This window comes from Pseudophryne corroboree, chromosome 7 (genome assembly GCF_028390025.1).
Source record: "Pseudophryne corroboree isolate aPseCor3 chromosome 7, aPseCor3.hap2, whole genome shotgun sequence".
In the NCBI taxonomy this organism is placed as follows: domain Eukaryota; kingdom Metazoa; phylum Chordata; class Amphibia; order Anura; family Myobatrachidae; genus Pseudophryne; species Pseudophryne corroboree.
Window position 1 is genome coordinate 293,779,649 of NC_086450.1, and position 12,840 is coordinate 293,792,488.

The 12,840-nt window shown below is 47.2% G+C and overlaps 1 protein-coding gene across 5 annotated transcripts in view; it reads left to right on the forward strand.

Annotated features, from left to right (window-relative positions):
* ALG1 (ALG1 chitobiosyldiphosphodolichol beta-mannosyltransferase) overlaps window positions 1–12,840 on the forward strand; it is a 190,351-nt gene that overhangs the window by 34,308 nt on the left and 143,203 nt on the right. For 3 of the 5 annotated variants that reach the window (XM_063934235.1, XM_063934234.1, XM_063934233.1), the window contains exon 3: window positions 11,122–11,225. In XM_063934235.1, the coding sequence (XP_063790305.1) occupies window positions 11,190–11,225 (36 nt within the window). In that variant the 5' untranslated portion in view covers window positions 11,122–11,189. Of the gene's footprint in view, window positions 1–11,121; window positions 11,237–12,840 lie in introns of those variants that run through there. The other 2 variants (XM_063934237.1, XM_063934236.1) reach the window with 2 other exon arrangements.

Below are 12,840 nucleotides of genomic sequence, written 5' to 3' on the forward strand. Positions count from 1 at the left end.
TACATCTAGCAGGCAGATTATTTATTGAATTGTTGAGGATAAGTGAGTTTACTTTGGTGAGTGCTGGGTTCTCTGTTTGTATTTATTAGAGCGATGTGGTCATGGGCTACATGCACCCCGCCCTGTGAGTGGTAAGTACAGCTGTGTACCCCGCTTCTGTGGTGGAGAGTGCAGTGTTACATGCACCCCACCCTGTGAGTGGTAAGTGCATAGCTGTGCCCCGCTTCTGGTGCGGTGAGTGCTGTGGTTTTTACTCTGTGTGTATGTATGTATATGTATGTATATGTATATGTATATATATATATATATATATATATATATATATATATATATATATATATAAAAAAGTGCTGTACAGGCTGAGACTTTGTTTTCAGTATCTAGGGGCGCTGGGTGTGTGCTGGCATACTCTGTCTCTCCAAGGGGCCTTATTGGGGGGCTGTCCCCATATTCATATCCCAGTGTGTGTCGACATGTCTGAAGCGGAAGGCTCGTCGAGGGAGGATACAGAGCAGATGCTGGTGGTGTCTCCGTCGGCACAGTTGGTTGGATATGTGGAATGTTTTAAATGCTAATGTGACCTTATTACATAAGAGATTGGACAAAGCAGAGTCCAAGGAAAAAGCAGGGAGTCAATCCATGGCTTGGGCTGTGTCACAAGACCCTCAGGGTCCCATAAACGTCCCTTTTCCCAGATTACAGACACTGATACCGACACGGATTCCGACTCAAGTGTCGACTATGATGATGCAAGGTTACACCCAAGGGTGGCCAAGAGTATTCAATATATGATTATTGCAATAAAAGATGTTTTGCATATCACAGAGGACCCCGCTGTCTCTGACACGAGGGTCTGCATGTTTAAGGAAAAGAAACCTGAGGTAACGTTTCCCCCATCTCATGAGCTGAACGCTTTATTTGAAAAGGCTTGGAAAACTCCAGACAAGAGACTGCAGGTTCCCAAGAGAATTATTATGGCGTATCCTTTCCCCTCAAAGGATAGGTTATGGTGGGAATCCTCGCCCACGGTGGACAAGGCCTTAACGCGCTTGTCCAAAAAGGTTGCAGTACCGTCCCCGGACATGGCAGCCCTTAAGGATCCTGCGGATCGCAGGCAGGAAACTACCTTAAAATCAATTTATACGTATACGGGTGGCCTGCTCACACCGGCAGTAGTGTCGGCATGGGTGGGTAGCGCAATTGCAGCATGGACAGATAACTTGTCATCTGACATTGACACCTTAGATAAAGATAGTATTTTGTTGACCTTGGGTCACATTAAGGACGCAGCGTTGAATATGAGAGAGGCTGCGAGAGATATTGGGCTGTTGGGTTCAAGAGCCAATGCCATGGCAGTTTCTGCTAGAAGGTCCCTGTGGACCCGTCAATGGACAGGTGATGCTGATTCAAAGAGACATATGGAGGCTTTACCTTACAAAGGTGAAGTTTTATTTGGGGAGGGACTCGCGGACCTGGTTTCCACAGCTACCGCGTGTAAGTCTTCTTTTCTCTGGCTGGGTCCACAGGATTATCCACAAGATAACATTGGGATATTGTCGAGCGACAACGAAATTGACACCAACACGGTCACGAGCTTTCTGGCCTCTCAGGATGCATTGGGGCCTCCACTATATAGTCCCGCCCACTCACTCAGTCAGATCAGTTTTTTGCTTGGTGCGGCAGGAAGCCGCATGGTCACAGGGTTGCTGTCCTAAACGCATATTAGAAAGAGTCGCTCCAACAACTCCCCACCGGGTCGCAACAACGCTTACCTTCGGTTATCAGTGCTGTCTCAACGGGCGTCTGTGTCGGATGTTCTAGCAGGTCCAGCAGACGTAACCAGGCTGTGGCCGGGGCATGGGGAGACGGTGAGTCTATGGACTTCCTCTTACTAGAGGGGTCAGGACACAGCTACACTGATTTGGTGGAGACTACAAACAGTGTGTTGATGCGCCGAACATCTTGAGTGTGACAGCGATACGCTCCGGGGATCATAGGCGCCAGGACTAGGTAGAGGCCGCGATCCTGGGAGTTTAAGTCAACAGGGGGATTCAGACGCTCTCCTGGCCGCCCCTCCTCCGAGTTCATGGCCAGTTCCCGCGTGTCTCTCGTTTCATGAACTGAATGACCTCCCTTCCGGCTCAGACGCTACCACGAGGGTACTCGGTCGCAGCTTAGACGCTGCGGTTGTGTACACTGGATATAAACCCGCCCAGACCGAGTCGCAGGCCTTAGCGTCTGCATACACGTGGAAGTCGCTCAGCATCCGTGTCCGTTGGTGAGCGTCCGTGTCCGTTATCGGTTATCAAGAGCGGCAGTGTACACCAGTAGCGTCTGAATCCACTCAGCGTCTTACGAGCGTATTTGCTTGGATATGGAAGTGTGGCGAGTCTCCCTGTATCCCGCTCTCTGGAGGCAGGGTATACAGTACTAGAAATTCTCTCTACTTTTTAGTATGCATTGTTAATTTTTGGTACCTATTGCATATGAGACCTGTATATTACTGTGTTTTCTGCATGTTATGTTGAAAATAGAACCAGTTAAAACAGAAGTACAATTTTCCTACTTATGTATAAGTTATTATGGAGGTTGTATTCTCATATGACAATGTCTAATGCTTTAACATGTGACTGACTGCTAGTATGTGTGCTGACTTTTCTGTGTAATGTCAGTCCTGTTCTGACCCTCAAATCAGGTGCACTGTGGTCAGATTGATCTCACCTCTATATACTGACATATAGGGTGTTCTTCAGTCACAAATTGTGTAGTCGATAACAGATTAATACCATGTCTGTGAGCGGCAAAAGTGATGAGGAGAATTTATCAAGCACTCCTATAGCCCTAACATGCTTATCTTGTAAGTCAGGGGTAATTGATATGAATCAATTGGTCACTTATGAGGGTTTGTGTGCAAACTGTTTCGCTGTTCAGCGAAGTAAAAAACACGAGTTGGTTCAACCACCAACAGAGCCACCATGAAATATGTTAGCAAAGACTCTGTCTTCAATAGCGGACAGGTTAGCTCCGGTAGCACAACCTCAAGGGTTAGGTTACACTATGAACCCATACATGCAGCTCTCCTCCTATTGGTTCCAGTAGCCTCTACAAGCAACCAAGGTGCAGGTAAGACTAAGACAGATACGTCTGTATGGCATACTACACAAGATGATACATCGGATGATGATGATGAGGAAACAATAGAATCAACTCCGTATGATGATCAGTCGCAGAGCTTTAGTTCAGAAGATGTAGCTGAACTTATTAATGCCGTGAAGGCTGTGCTTTCTTTGGAAGAGCCAGCCAAGACAGCGTTAAAAGCAAAAGCACTTGTATTTAAACGAACAAAATCAGTGAAAGCTGAATTTCCAGCGTCAGATGAGTTGACGGAAATGATGGATGAGTCTTGGGCAGCGCCCAGTAAAAAGTATAAGATTCCTAAGAGATGGGATTCTTATTATCCATTTCCTGCTGGGGATTGTTCGAAGAGAGAAGTTCCTCCAAAAGTAGATGCACATGTTCTGCGACTCGTGCATAAATCTGCTTTACCACTGTCATCTACCTCTTTGAATGATGTCACAGACAGAAGTCTAGTAGGAGCAGTGGTAAGACCTGCTATGGCTTCGGCCTGGGTAGCAAAGGCTATGGGCGAATGGATAGAGGAACTAGAGAACAGCATCCCTTCTCCTACTGGGGAGCAAGAGGATCGTTTTTGCCGTTTAAGACAATCTGCCCATTATTTGGAAGAAGCAGCAATTGATGTAGGTACAGTTGCTTCTAAAGCTTCAGCCTTGACCGTAGTCGCTCGTCGAGCAATTTGGCTACGTACCTGGAAGGTAGATGCGGAATCAAAGAAAGAATTGGAAGCATTGCCTTTTGTGGGTAATATATTATTTGGAAAACCTTTATCGGATATTCTAGAATCAGAGGCTGAATCGAAAAAGGTCAGATTTCCGGCTACCTATAACCCTAAGTCCAAGGGTTTAAAATTTCGCTTATTTCGCTGGCAAAGCAAAGCAAAAGCTAAAGAGGAGCCTAAGCAACCCCAGTTTAAATCCAGGGGTAGGAAGCAGTGGGCTAGCAAAAAGCCAGCTTCCAAACCTGAACAGAAACCCTCAGCCTGAAGAGACGGGCCTCCGCCTGGAGGATTCCAGGGTTGGGGGCCGACTCCTTCAATTTGCACACATATGGCAACAGTCAACAGCAGATGCCTGGGTGCAGAAGGTAGTATCTCAGGGGTATGGGTTCCCATTCAGGAGGCAGCCTCCTCAAAGATTTTTTTGCACCAGCCCGTCTCGTATAGAGTCGAAGGCCAATGCCCTGCAAAAAGCAGTCCAAAAATTACTGCAGTCAGGTGCGATTGTCCCAGTACCTCCATCACAAAAGGGACAGGGGTATTACTCCAATCTATTTCTAATCCAGAAACCAAATGGCTCATATCGACCAATTCTAAATCTGAAAATGTTGAACAAATACATATGGATCCCAAAGTTCCACATGGAGACGTTACGCTCCATAATGTTGGCTATGGAACCGGGAGATTACATGGTATCTCTGGATGTTCGGGATGCTTACCTACATGTGCCTATAGCACTGTCACATCAGTGTTACCTAAGGTTTGCCATCCTCCAGGAACATTTCCAGTTCCAAGCTCTGCCTTTCGGGCTAGCTACAGCACCCAGGGTGTTTACCAAGATCATGGTGGTTATGGCAGCTTGTCTGCGCAAGCAGGGGATAAGAATATTCCCATACCTCGACGACCTGTTAATCTTGGCACAGTCGCAAGATTTACTGTTGAGCCATCTTCAACAGACGATAGTTTGTTTACAGAGGCACGGGTGGCTCATAAATTGGGAGAAGTCGTCCATGAATCCGTCACAGCGGATGGTTCATTTGGGGGCCATATTGGATTCAGACCTACAGAGCGTTCTCTTACCAGAGAAAAAGATAGTCAAGGTGCAGGTCATGGCTCAGGAAGCGTTGCAAGCCCAGACAATGTCAGTCCATGCAGCAATGCGAATTGTTGGGTCTGATGGTATCAACCTTCGACATGGTGGAATATGCACAATTCCACTGCAGACCGTTGTAGCATCTCATTTTGACCAAATGGAACGGAAATCATCAAACGATAAAGAAGCAGATGATAAAGATTCCAGTAAATGTAAAAAGGTCTCTAGCGTGGTGGCTACAGACAGACCATTTAAACAAGGGGAGACCCTTTTGGATAAAAGAGTGGCAAGTCCTGACAACAGATGCCAGCCTGCAAGGCTGGGGGGCGGTACTCGGAAGCCTATGGTTCCAAGGAAAATGGACCGCAAGGGAAAGTCGCCTGCCGATAAATCTGTTGGAGATAAGGGCCGTTTACTTGGCTCTAGTTCAGGCAAAGGACAATCTACAAGGAAGACCAGTCCAGATCCGCTCAGACAATGCGACGGCGGTAGCATACCTCAATCATCAAGGAGGAACTCACAGCAAGAGTCTGATGGAGGAAGTAACTCCCATTCTAAGATGTGCAGAACTCCATCTCCCGGCATTGTCAGCAGTATTTGTCCCGGGTGTACTAAATTGGGAAGCAGATTTTCTCAGTCGGCACACCATTCAGGAAACCGGATGGGCACTACACCCAGAAGTGTTTCAGACACTGGTGTACAGATGGGGTCTACCGGAGATAGACCTTATGGCGTCTCGTCTAAACAACAAGGTTCCGAGGTACGGATCAAGAACAAGGGACCCAGGAGCGGTCCTGATAGACGTACTGTCCGTACAATGGAGGTTTCAGCTGGCATATCTGTTCCCTCCAATATCTCTGTTACCCAGAGTAGTGAGAAAGATAAAACAGGCAAAAGGAGCAATCATTCTAATAGCTCCAGCTTGGCCAAGAAGGCATTGGTACACAGATCTGTTGAGAATGTCCGTGGAAGCACCAATACTGCTCCCTCAATGTCCAGATCTGTTAATGCAGGGTCCTTGTTATCACAGTCATCTGGATCGCCTATCTTTGACGGCGTGGCTGTTGAAACCTCTATCTTAGAGGCTAAAGGATTTTCGAAACAAGTAATCCAAACCATGCTAAGAGCAAGAAAGCCTTCTTCGGCCCGTGTGTATCATAGAATATGGCAAGCCTATATTCACTGGTGTACTGGGAAAAAAATACAATCCGAGATCTTTTAAAGTAGCTAGGATTTTGGATTTACTTCAGGCAGGATTGGATAAAGGGTTGAAAGTTGCTTCCTTGAGGGTGCAAGTCTCAGCGTTGACTGGTTTCAGCAGAAGATTGCTGACCTACAGGATGTACGTACGTTTTTCCAAGGAGTAGTACATATTCATCCTCCATTTGTTCCTCCTGCAGCTCCCTGGGATTTGAGTTTAGTTCTTAAATTTCTCCAGGGTCCTCTGTTTGAACCACTTGAGAGAGCAGATCTTAAGTGGTTAACGGTTAAAGTTCTTTTTTTACTGGCAATGGCGTCAGCCAGGAGAGTGTCAGATTTGGGAGCATTATCATGTAAGTCTCCTTTCCTAAGAGCAGTTCTCAGAACGAGATCTAGCTATCTTCCAAAGGTGGTATCAAAGTTTCACCTGAATGAAGAAATTGTAGTCCCAGCTTTTCAGATATCGGGACTATCTGCGGGAGAAGCGTCGCTGGACGTGGTCCGGGCTTTAAGAATCTACATGGATCGTACTAGTGCCATCAGGAAAACAGATTCTCTCTTCATCCTCTACGGATTCCATAGGAGAGGTTGGCCTGCTTGTAAACAGACGCTGGCGAGATGGCTCCGAATGGTAATATCAGAAGCTTATTCTCATGCAGATCTCCCTATTCCGGCTAATGTCTCTGTGCACACTACACGTAAGGTAGGTCCTTCTTGGGCAGCACAGCAGGGTGCTTCAGCAGAACAGATATGTAGGGCAGCCACATGGTCTTCCATAAACACATTCATCAGACATTATGCCTTGGATACTTTTGCCTCTCATGACGCAGACTTCGGGCGAAAGGTCCTCCTGTGCAATCAGGAGCGTCCCCACCACTAAAATGGCTTTGGGAATCCCAATGTTATCCTGTGGATCCAGCCAGAGAAATAGACGTTATGGTAAGAACTTACCATTGTTAACGTGATTTCTCTTGTATCCACAGGGATCCCACCCTGACGCATCTGATTTGAGGATCCAGACAATCGCTAAAACCTCTTCCTTCTTGTATGGAAGGGTGTGCATGTGTGTTCTTATCGCCTGTACAGGTCTCTACCTAATGTTCCTGCCTAAAATCGCTGTGGAAAAAACTGATCTGACTGAGTCAGTGGGCGGGACTATATAGTGGAGGCCCCAATGCATCCTGGGAGGCCAGAAAGCTTGTGACTGTGTTGGTGCCATTTTCGCTGTCGCTCGACAATATCCCAATGTTATCCTGTGGATACCTGTGGACATAAGAGAAATCACGTTATCAACGGTAAGTTCTTACCATAACGTCTATTTTTGCCTTACGTTCCCCCACAGCAAAAGAAAACACCTCAATACCAGATGCAGTCCTTTCGGTCGCATAAGTTCAGAAAGGGTCGGGGCTCTTCCTTCCTCGCCAGAGGCAGAGGTAGAGGGAAAAGAACACCAGCTACGGCTAGTCCCAGGAACAGAAGTCCTCCCCGGCCTCTACAAAATCCACCGCATGACGCTGGGGCTCCGCTGAGGGAGTCCCCACCGGTGGGGGCACGTCTTCGGCTCTTCAGCCAAGTCTGGGTTCAGTTGGATTTGGATCCTTGGGTGGTCGAAATTGTATCCCAAGGCTACAAACTGGAGTTCGAAGAGGTGCCTCCACGCCGATTTTTCAAATCGGCCTTGCCAGCTTCTCCCCCAGAGAGGGAAATAGTTTCAGCTGCCATACAAAAGCTGTGTCAACAGCAGGTGATTATAAAGGTTCCCCTAGTGCAACATGGGAAAGGGTTTTATCCAACCCTATTTGTGGTCCCGAAGCCGGATGGCTCGGTCAGACAAATTCTGAATCTAAAATCCCTGAACCTATATTTGAAAAGGTTCAAATTCAGGATGGAATCTCTCCGGGCAGTGATCTCCAGCTTGGAAGGGGGGGATTTTATGGTGTCACTAGACATAAAGGATGCATACCTTCATGTCCCCATATATTCGCCTCATCAAGCATACCTGAGATTCGCTGTACAGGATTGTCATTACCAGTTTCAGACGTTGCCGTTTGGGCTTTCCACGGCCCCGAGAATTTTCACCAAGGTAATGGCAGAAATGATGGTGCTCCTGCGAAAGCAAGGAGTCACAATTATCCCATACTTGGACGATCTCCTGATAAAGGCAAGATCAAGAGATCAGTTACTGAAAAGCGTGTCTCTCTCCCTGAGAGTATTACAACAACACGGCTGGATTCTAAATCTGCCAAAGTCGCAGTTGGCCCCGACGACTCGGCTGGCATTTTTGGGCATGGCTCTGGACACAGGGAAAAAAAGGGATTTCTCCCAATGGAAAAAGCCCAGGAACTCCAGAACATGGTCAAGGACCTGCTAAAATCAAAAAGAGTGTCCGTTCATCAGTGCACTCAAGTATTGGAAAAGATGGTGGCGGCCTACGAGGCCATTCCGTTCGGCAGGTTCCATGCGAGAACTTTTCAGTGGGACCTTCTTGACAAGTGGTCAGGATCCCATCTACAAATGCATCAGAGAATAAGCCTGTCCCCCAGGGCCAGGGTATCTCTTCTGTGGTGGCTTCAGAGTGCTCACCTTCTAGAGGGTCGCAGGTTCGGCATTCAAGATTGGGTTCTTGTGACCACGGACGCGAGCCTCCGAGGATGGGGAGCAGTCACGCAAGGGAGAAATTTTCAGGGAATATGGTCAAGCCAGGAGGCTTGTCTGCACGTCAATGTGCTGGAATTAAGGGCCATATACAACGGCCTTCAACAAGCGGAGTCTTCTTCGCAACCTACCCGTCCTGATTCAGTCAGATAACGTCACAGCAGTGGCGCATGTAAACCGCCAAGGCGGGACAAGGAGCAGAGCAGCAATGGCAGAAGCCACCAGAATTCTTCGCTGGGCGGAAAATCATGTAAGCATCATTCCGGGAGTAGACAACTGGGAAGCAGACTTCCTCAGCAGACACGATCTCCATCCAGGAGAGTGGGGACTTCATCAAGAAGTCTTTGCAGAGGTAATAAGTCGTTGGGGACTTCCTCAAATAGACATGATGGCGTCACGCCTCAACAAAAAGCTTCGGATGTATTGTTCCAGGTCGAGGGACCCTCAGGCAGTGACGCCCTAGTGACACCGTGGGTGTTTCAGTCGGTCTATGTGTTTCCTCCACTGCCGCTCATCTCAAAAATATTGAGAATCATAAGACGAACAAGAGTGCAGACAATACTCATTGTTCCAGATTGGCCTCGAAGGGCCTGGTATTCAGATCTTCAGGAAATGCTCACAGAAGATCCATGGCCTCTTCCTCCCAGGGAGGACCTGTTACAACAGGGGCCCTGTGTGTTTCAAGACTTACCGCAGTTACGTTTGACGGCATGGCGGTTGAACACCAAATCCTAGCTAGGAAAGGTATTCCGGGGGAAGTCATCCCTACTCTAATCAGAGCTAGGAAGGAGGTAACGGCGAAGCATTATCACCGTATCTGGAGGAAATATGTATCTTGGTGTGAAGCCAAGAATGCTCCTACGGAAGATTTTCAACTGGGTCGTTTTCTCCACTTTCTACAGACAGGAGTGGATATGGGCCTTAAGTTAGGCTCCATTAAGGTGCAGATTTCGGCCTTATCTATATTCTTTCAGAAGGAATTGCCTTCTCTCCCAGAAGTCCAGACTTTTGTAAAGGGAGTGCTGCACATCCAACCTCCTTTTGTGCCCCCAGTGGCACCGTGGGATCTTAACGTGGTGTTGCAGTTTCTTAAATCACACTGGTTTGAACCTCTTCAAACGGTTGAATTAAAATTTCTCACTTGGAAAGTGGTCATGTTGTTGGCCTTGGCATCTGCGAGGAGGGTGTCCGAATTGGTGGCTTTGTCTCGCAAGAGCACCTATCTGATTTTCCATGAGGATCGAGCAGAGTTGAGGACTCGTCCTCAATTTCAACCTTAGGTGGTGTCGTCGTTTCATATGAACCAACCTATTGTGGTGCCTGTGGCTACGGGTGACTTGGAGGATTCCAAGTCCCTTGATGTAGTCAGGGCCTTAAAAATTTATGTAGCCAGGATGGCTCGGGTTAGAAAAACAGAGGCACTGTTTGTCCTGTATGCAGCCAACAAAGTTGGCGCTCCTGCGTCTAAGCAGACTATTGCTCGCTGGATCTGTAACACGATTCAGCAGGCTTATTCTACGGCTGGATTGCCGTTACCAAATTCTGTAAAGGCCCATTTCACTAGAAAGGTGGGCTCTTCTTGGGCGGCTGCCGAGCAGCTACTTGGTCGGGTTCAAACACTTTTGCAAAATTCTACAAGTTTGATACCCTGGCTGATGAGGACCTCATGTTTGCTCAATCGGTGCTGCATAGTCATCCGCACTCTCCCGCCCGGTCTGGAGCTTTGGTATAATCCCCATGGTCCTTACGGAGTCCCCAGCATCCTCTAGGACGTAAGAGAAAATAAGATTTTAAACCTACCGGTAAATCGTTTTCTCCTAGTCCGTAGAGGATGCTGGGCGCCCGTCCCAGTGCGGACTATTTCTGCAAGGCTTGTATATAGTTGTTGCTTACATAAGGGTTTTGTTACAGTTGAGATCAGTCTCTGGCTGATGCTGTTTTGTTCATGCTGTTAACTGGTTTGGTATATACCAGGTTGTACGGTGTGGGCTGGTATGTATCTCGCCCTTAGATTAACAAAAATCCTTTCCTCGTACTGTCCCGTCTCCTATGGGCACAGTTCTTTAACTGAGGTCTGGAGGAGGGGCATAGAGGGAGGAGCCGGTTCACACCCATCTAAAGTCTTAGAGTGCCCATGTCTCCTGCGGAGCACGTCTATACCCCATGGTCCTTACGGAGTCCCCAGCATCCTCTACGGACTAGGAGAAAAAGATTTACCGGTAGGTTTAAAATCTTATTTTACCAGTGATATCTGAGTAATGGTTAATAGAAAATTGTATATCGATAATGTATATATATATATTTTTTTTTTATCTTTCAGTCGGTCCAAGGATATTTCGGTATGTTACAAAGGTTGTGGTGCAAGCTTTTCAGCTGTTTTGGGAACTGATGAAGATAGATCCGTCATCTTTCATCCTCCTTCAGGTACAGAAGAGGTAGATATATGCAGCTATAGTTTTTGAATGACCAGGCCTATTGTGTTCTGCTGCATAGTTTCCCATTCATGAACAACCTTTAATGACGGCAGATTTTGTAAAATGGGAATAATGCACCTGCCAGCATTGTCTTCATTTATAGAACTTTGTGTTGGGTAAATGTTTGTAATTTGGCTCAAAAATTGTAAGTGCAACATGTTTATAACTAAAAATGGCACGTTTCCTATGTTAGGAAGGTCAGTTATGATGATCTTCATACTTTTACGTGACCCAGTTTTGAAGAGTATGGGGATAGAATAACATGTAGCCAATCAGCTTATCATCTGAGTGTTCACAAGAGCCATGAAGAGAAAAGATAATCTTGTGAGAGCTGTGACCTGTCAATTTATGGAGTAATATTACTCCTCATAATATATTTTATTTTTGTGGGAATTCATACCTACAGTAAAAGGGGAGTATACAGTGACATCACACGTCAACATAATGTTCAAAAGGCAACATGCAAGTTGGGAAGCATAATAATAAATACTTTTCTCATACGTCCTAGAGGATGCTGGGGACTCCGTAAGCACCATGGGGTATAGACGGGATCCGCAGGAGATATGGGCACACTATAAGACTTTGAATGGGTGTGAACTGGCTCCTCCCTCTATGCCCTTCCTCCAGACTCCAGTTAGATTCTGTGCCCAGGAGAGACTGGTCACACACTAGGGGAGCTCTACTGAGTTTCTCTGGAAAGACTTTGTTAGGTTTTTTATTTTCAGAAAGAGCTGCTGGCTACAGGCTCTCTGCTTCGTGGGACTGAGGGGAGAGAAGTCAGACCTACTTCTTCTGAGTTAAGGGCTCTGCTTCTTAGGCTACTGGACACCATTAGCTCCAGAGGGTTCGATCACTTGGTGCGCCTAGCTCCTTGTTCCCGGAGCCGCGCCGTCAACCCCCTCACAGAAGCCAGAAGAAAGGAGCCGGGTGAGTATTGGAAGAAAAGAAGACTTCAGTGACGGCAGAAGACTTCAGGTCTCGGAGGTACCGCGCAGCGGTCGCGCTGCACGCCATTGCTCCCACACACCAACTGTTCTACAAGGGTGCAGGGCGCAGGGGGGGGGCGCCCTGGGCAGCAATATACCTCTTCCTGCAACTGGCAAAAGATATATACAGTGCATGGGCACTGTATAGGGACCCCCGCCAGTATAAATATGAAAAATATTAGAGGGGCTGAAGTGCGTCAAGAAGGGGCGGGGCTTAGCCCTCACAACTTGTTACAGCGCCATTTTCTCCTCATGTCCCCGCCAAAAAGCACTGTTAGGCAGCTAACAGTGAAAAACGAGGGGGGGGGGGGGGGGGGGCGCAAGGTGTTTTTAGTGCAAAATGGAAAAATATAGCACTATACATTAATGTGAGTGTTTGTTAATGAGTTGTAATTGTGTTCTGTGTTTTCCTTGTCATATATACCCATGATAGCTTTGTAGGACACGTGTCGACATGTGTGTGTGCTTTGCCACGATCTGGCTATGGGAATCCCCCTGTCGGCATTGCCGACTCCTGATGGTACTTGGGTCTGTAGATCAAGTGTCAGCAGGTCGGTAGTTGTATGCTTTTTCGAAAGT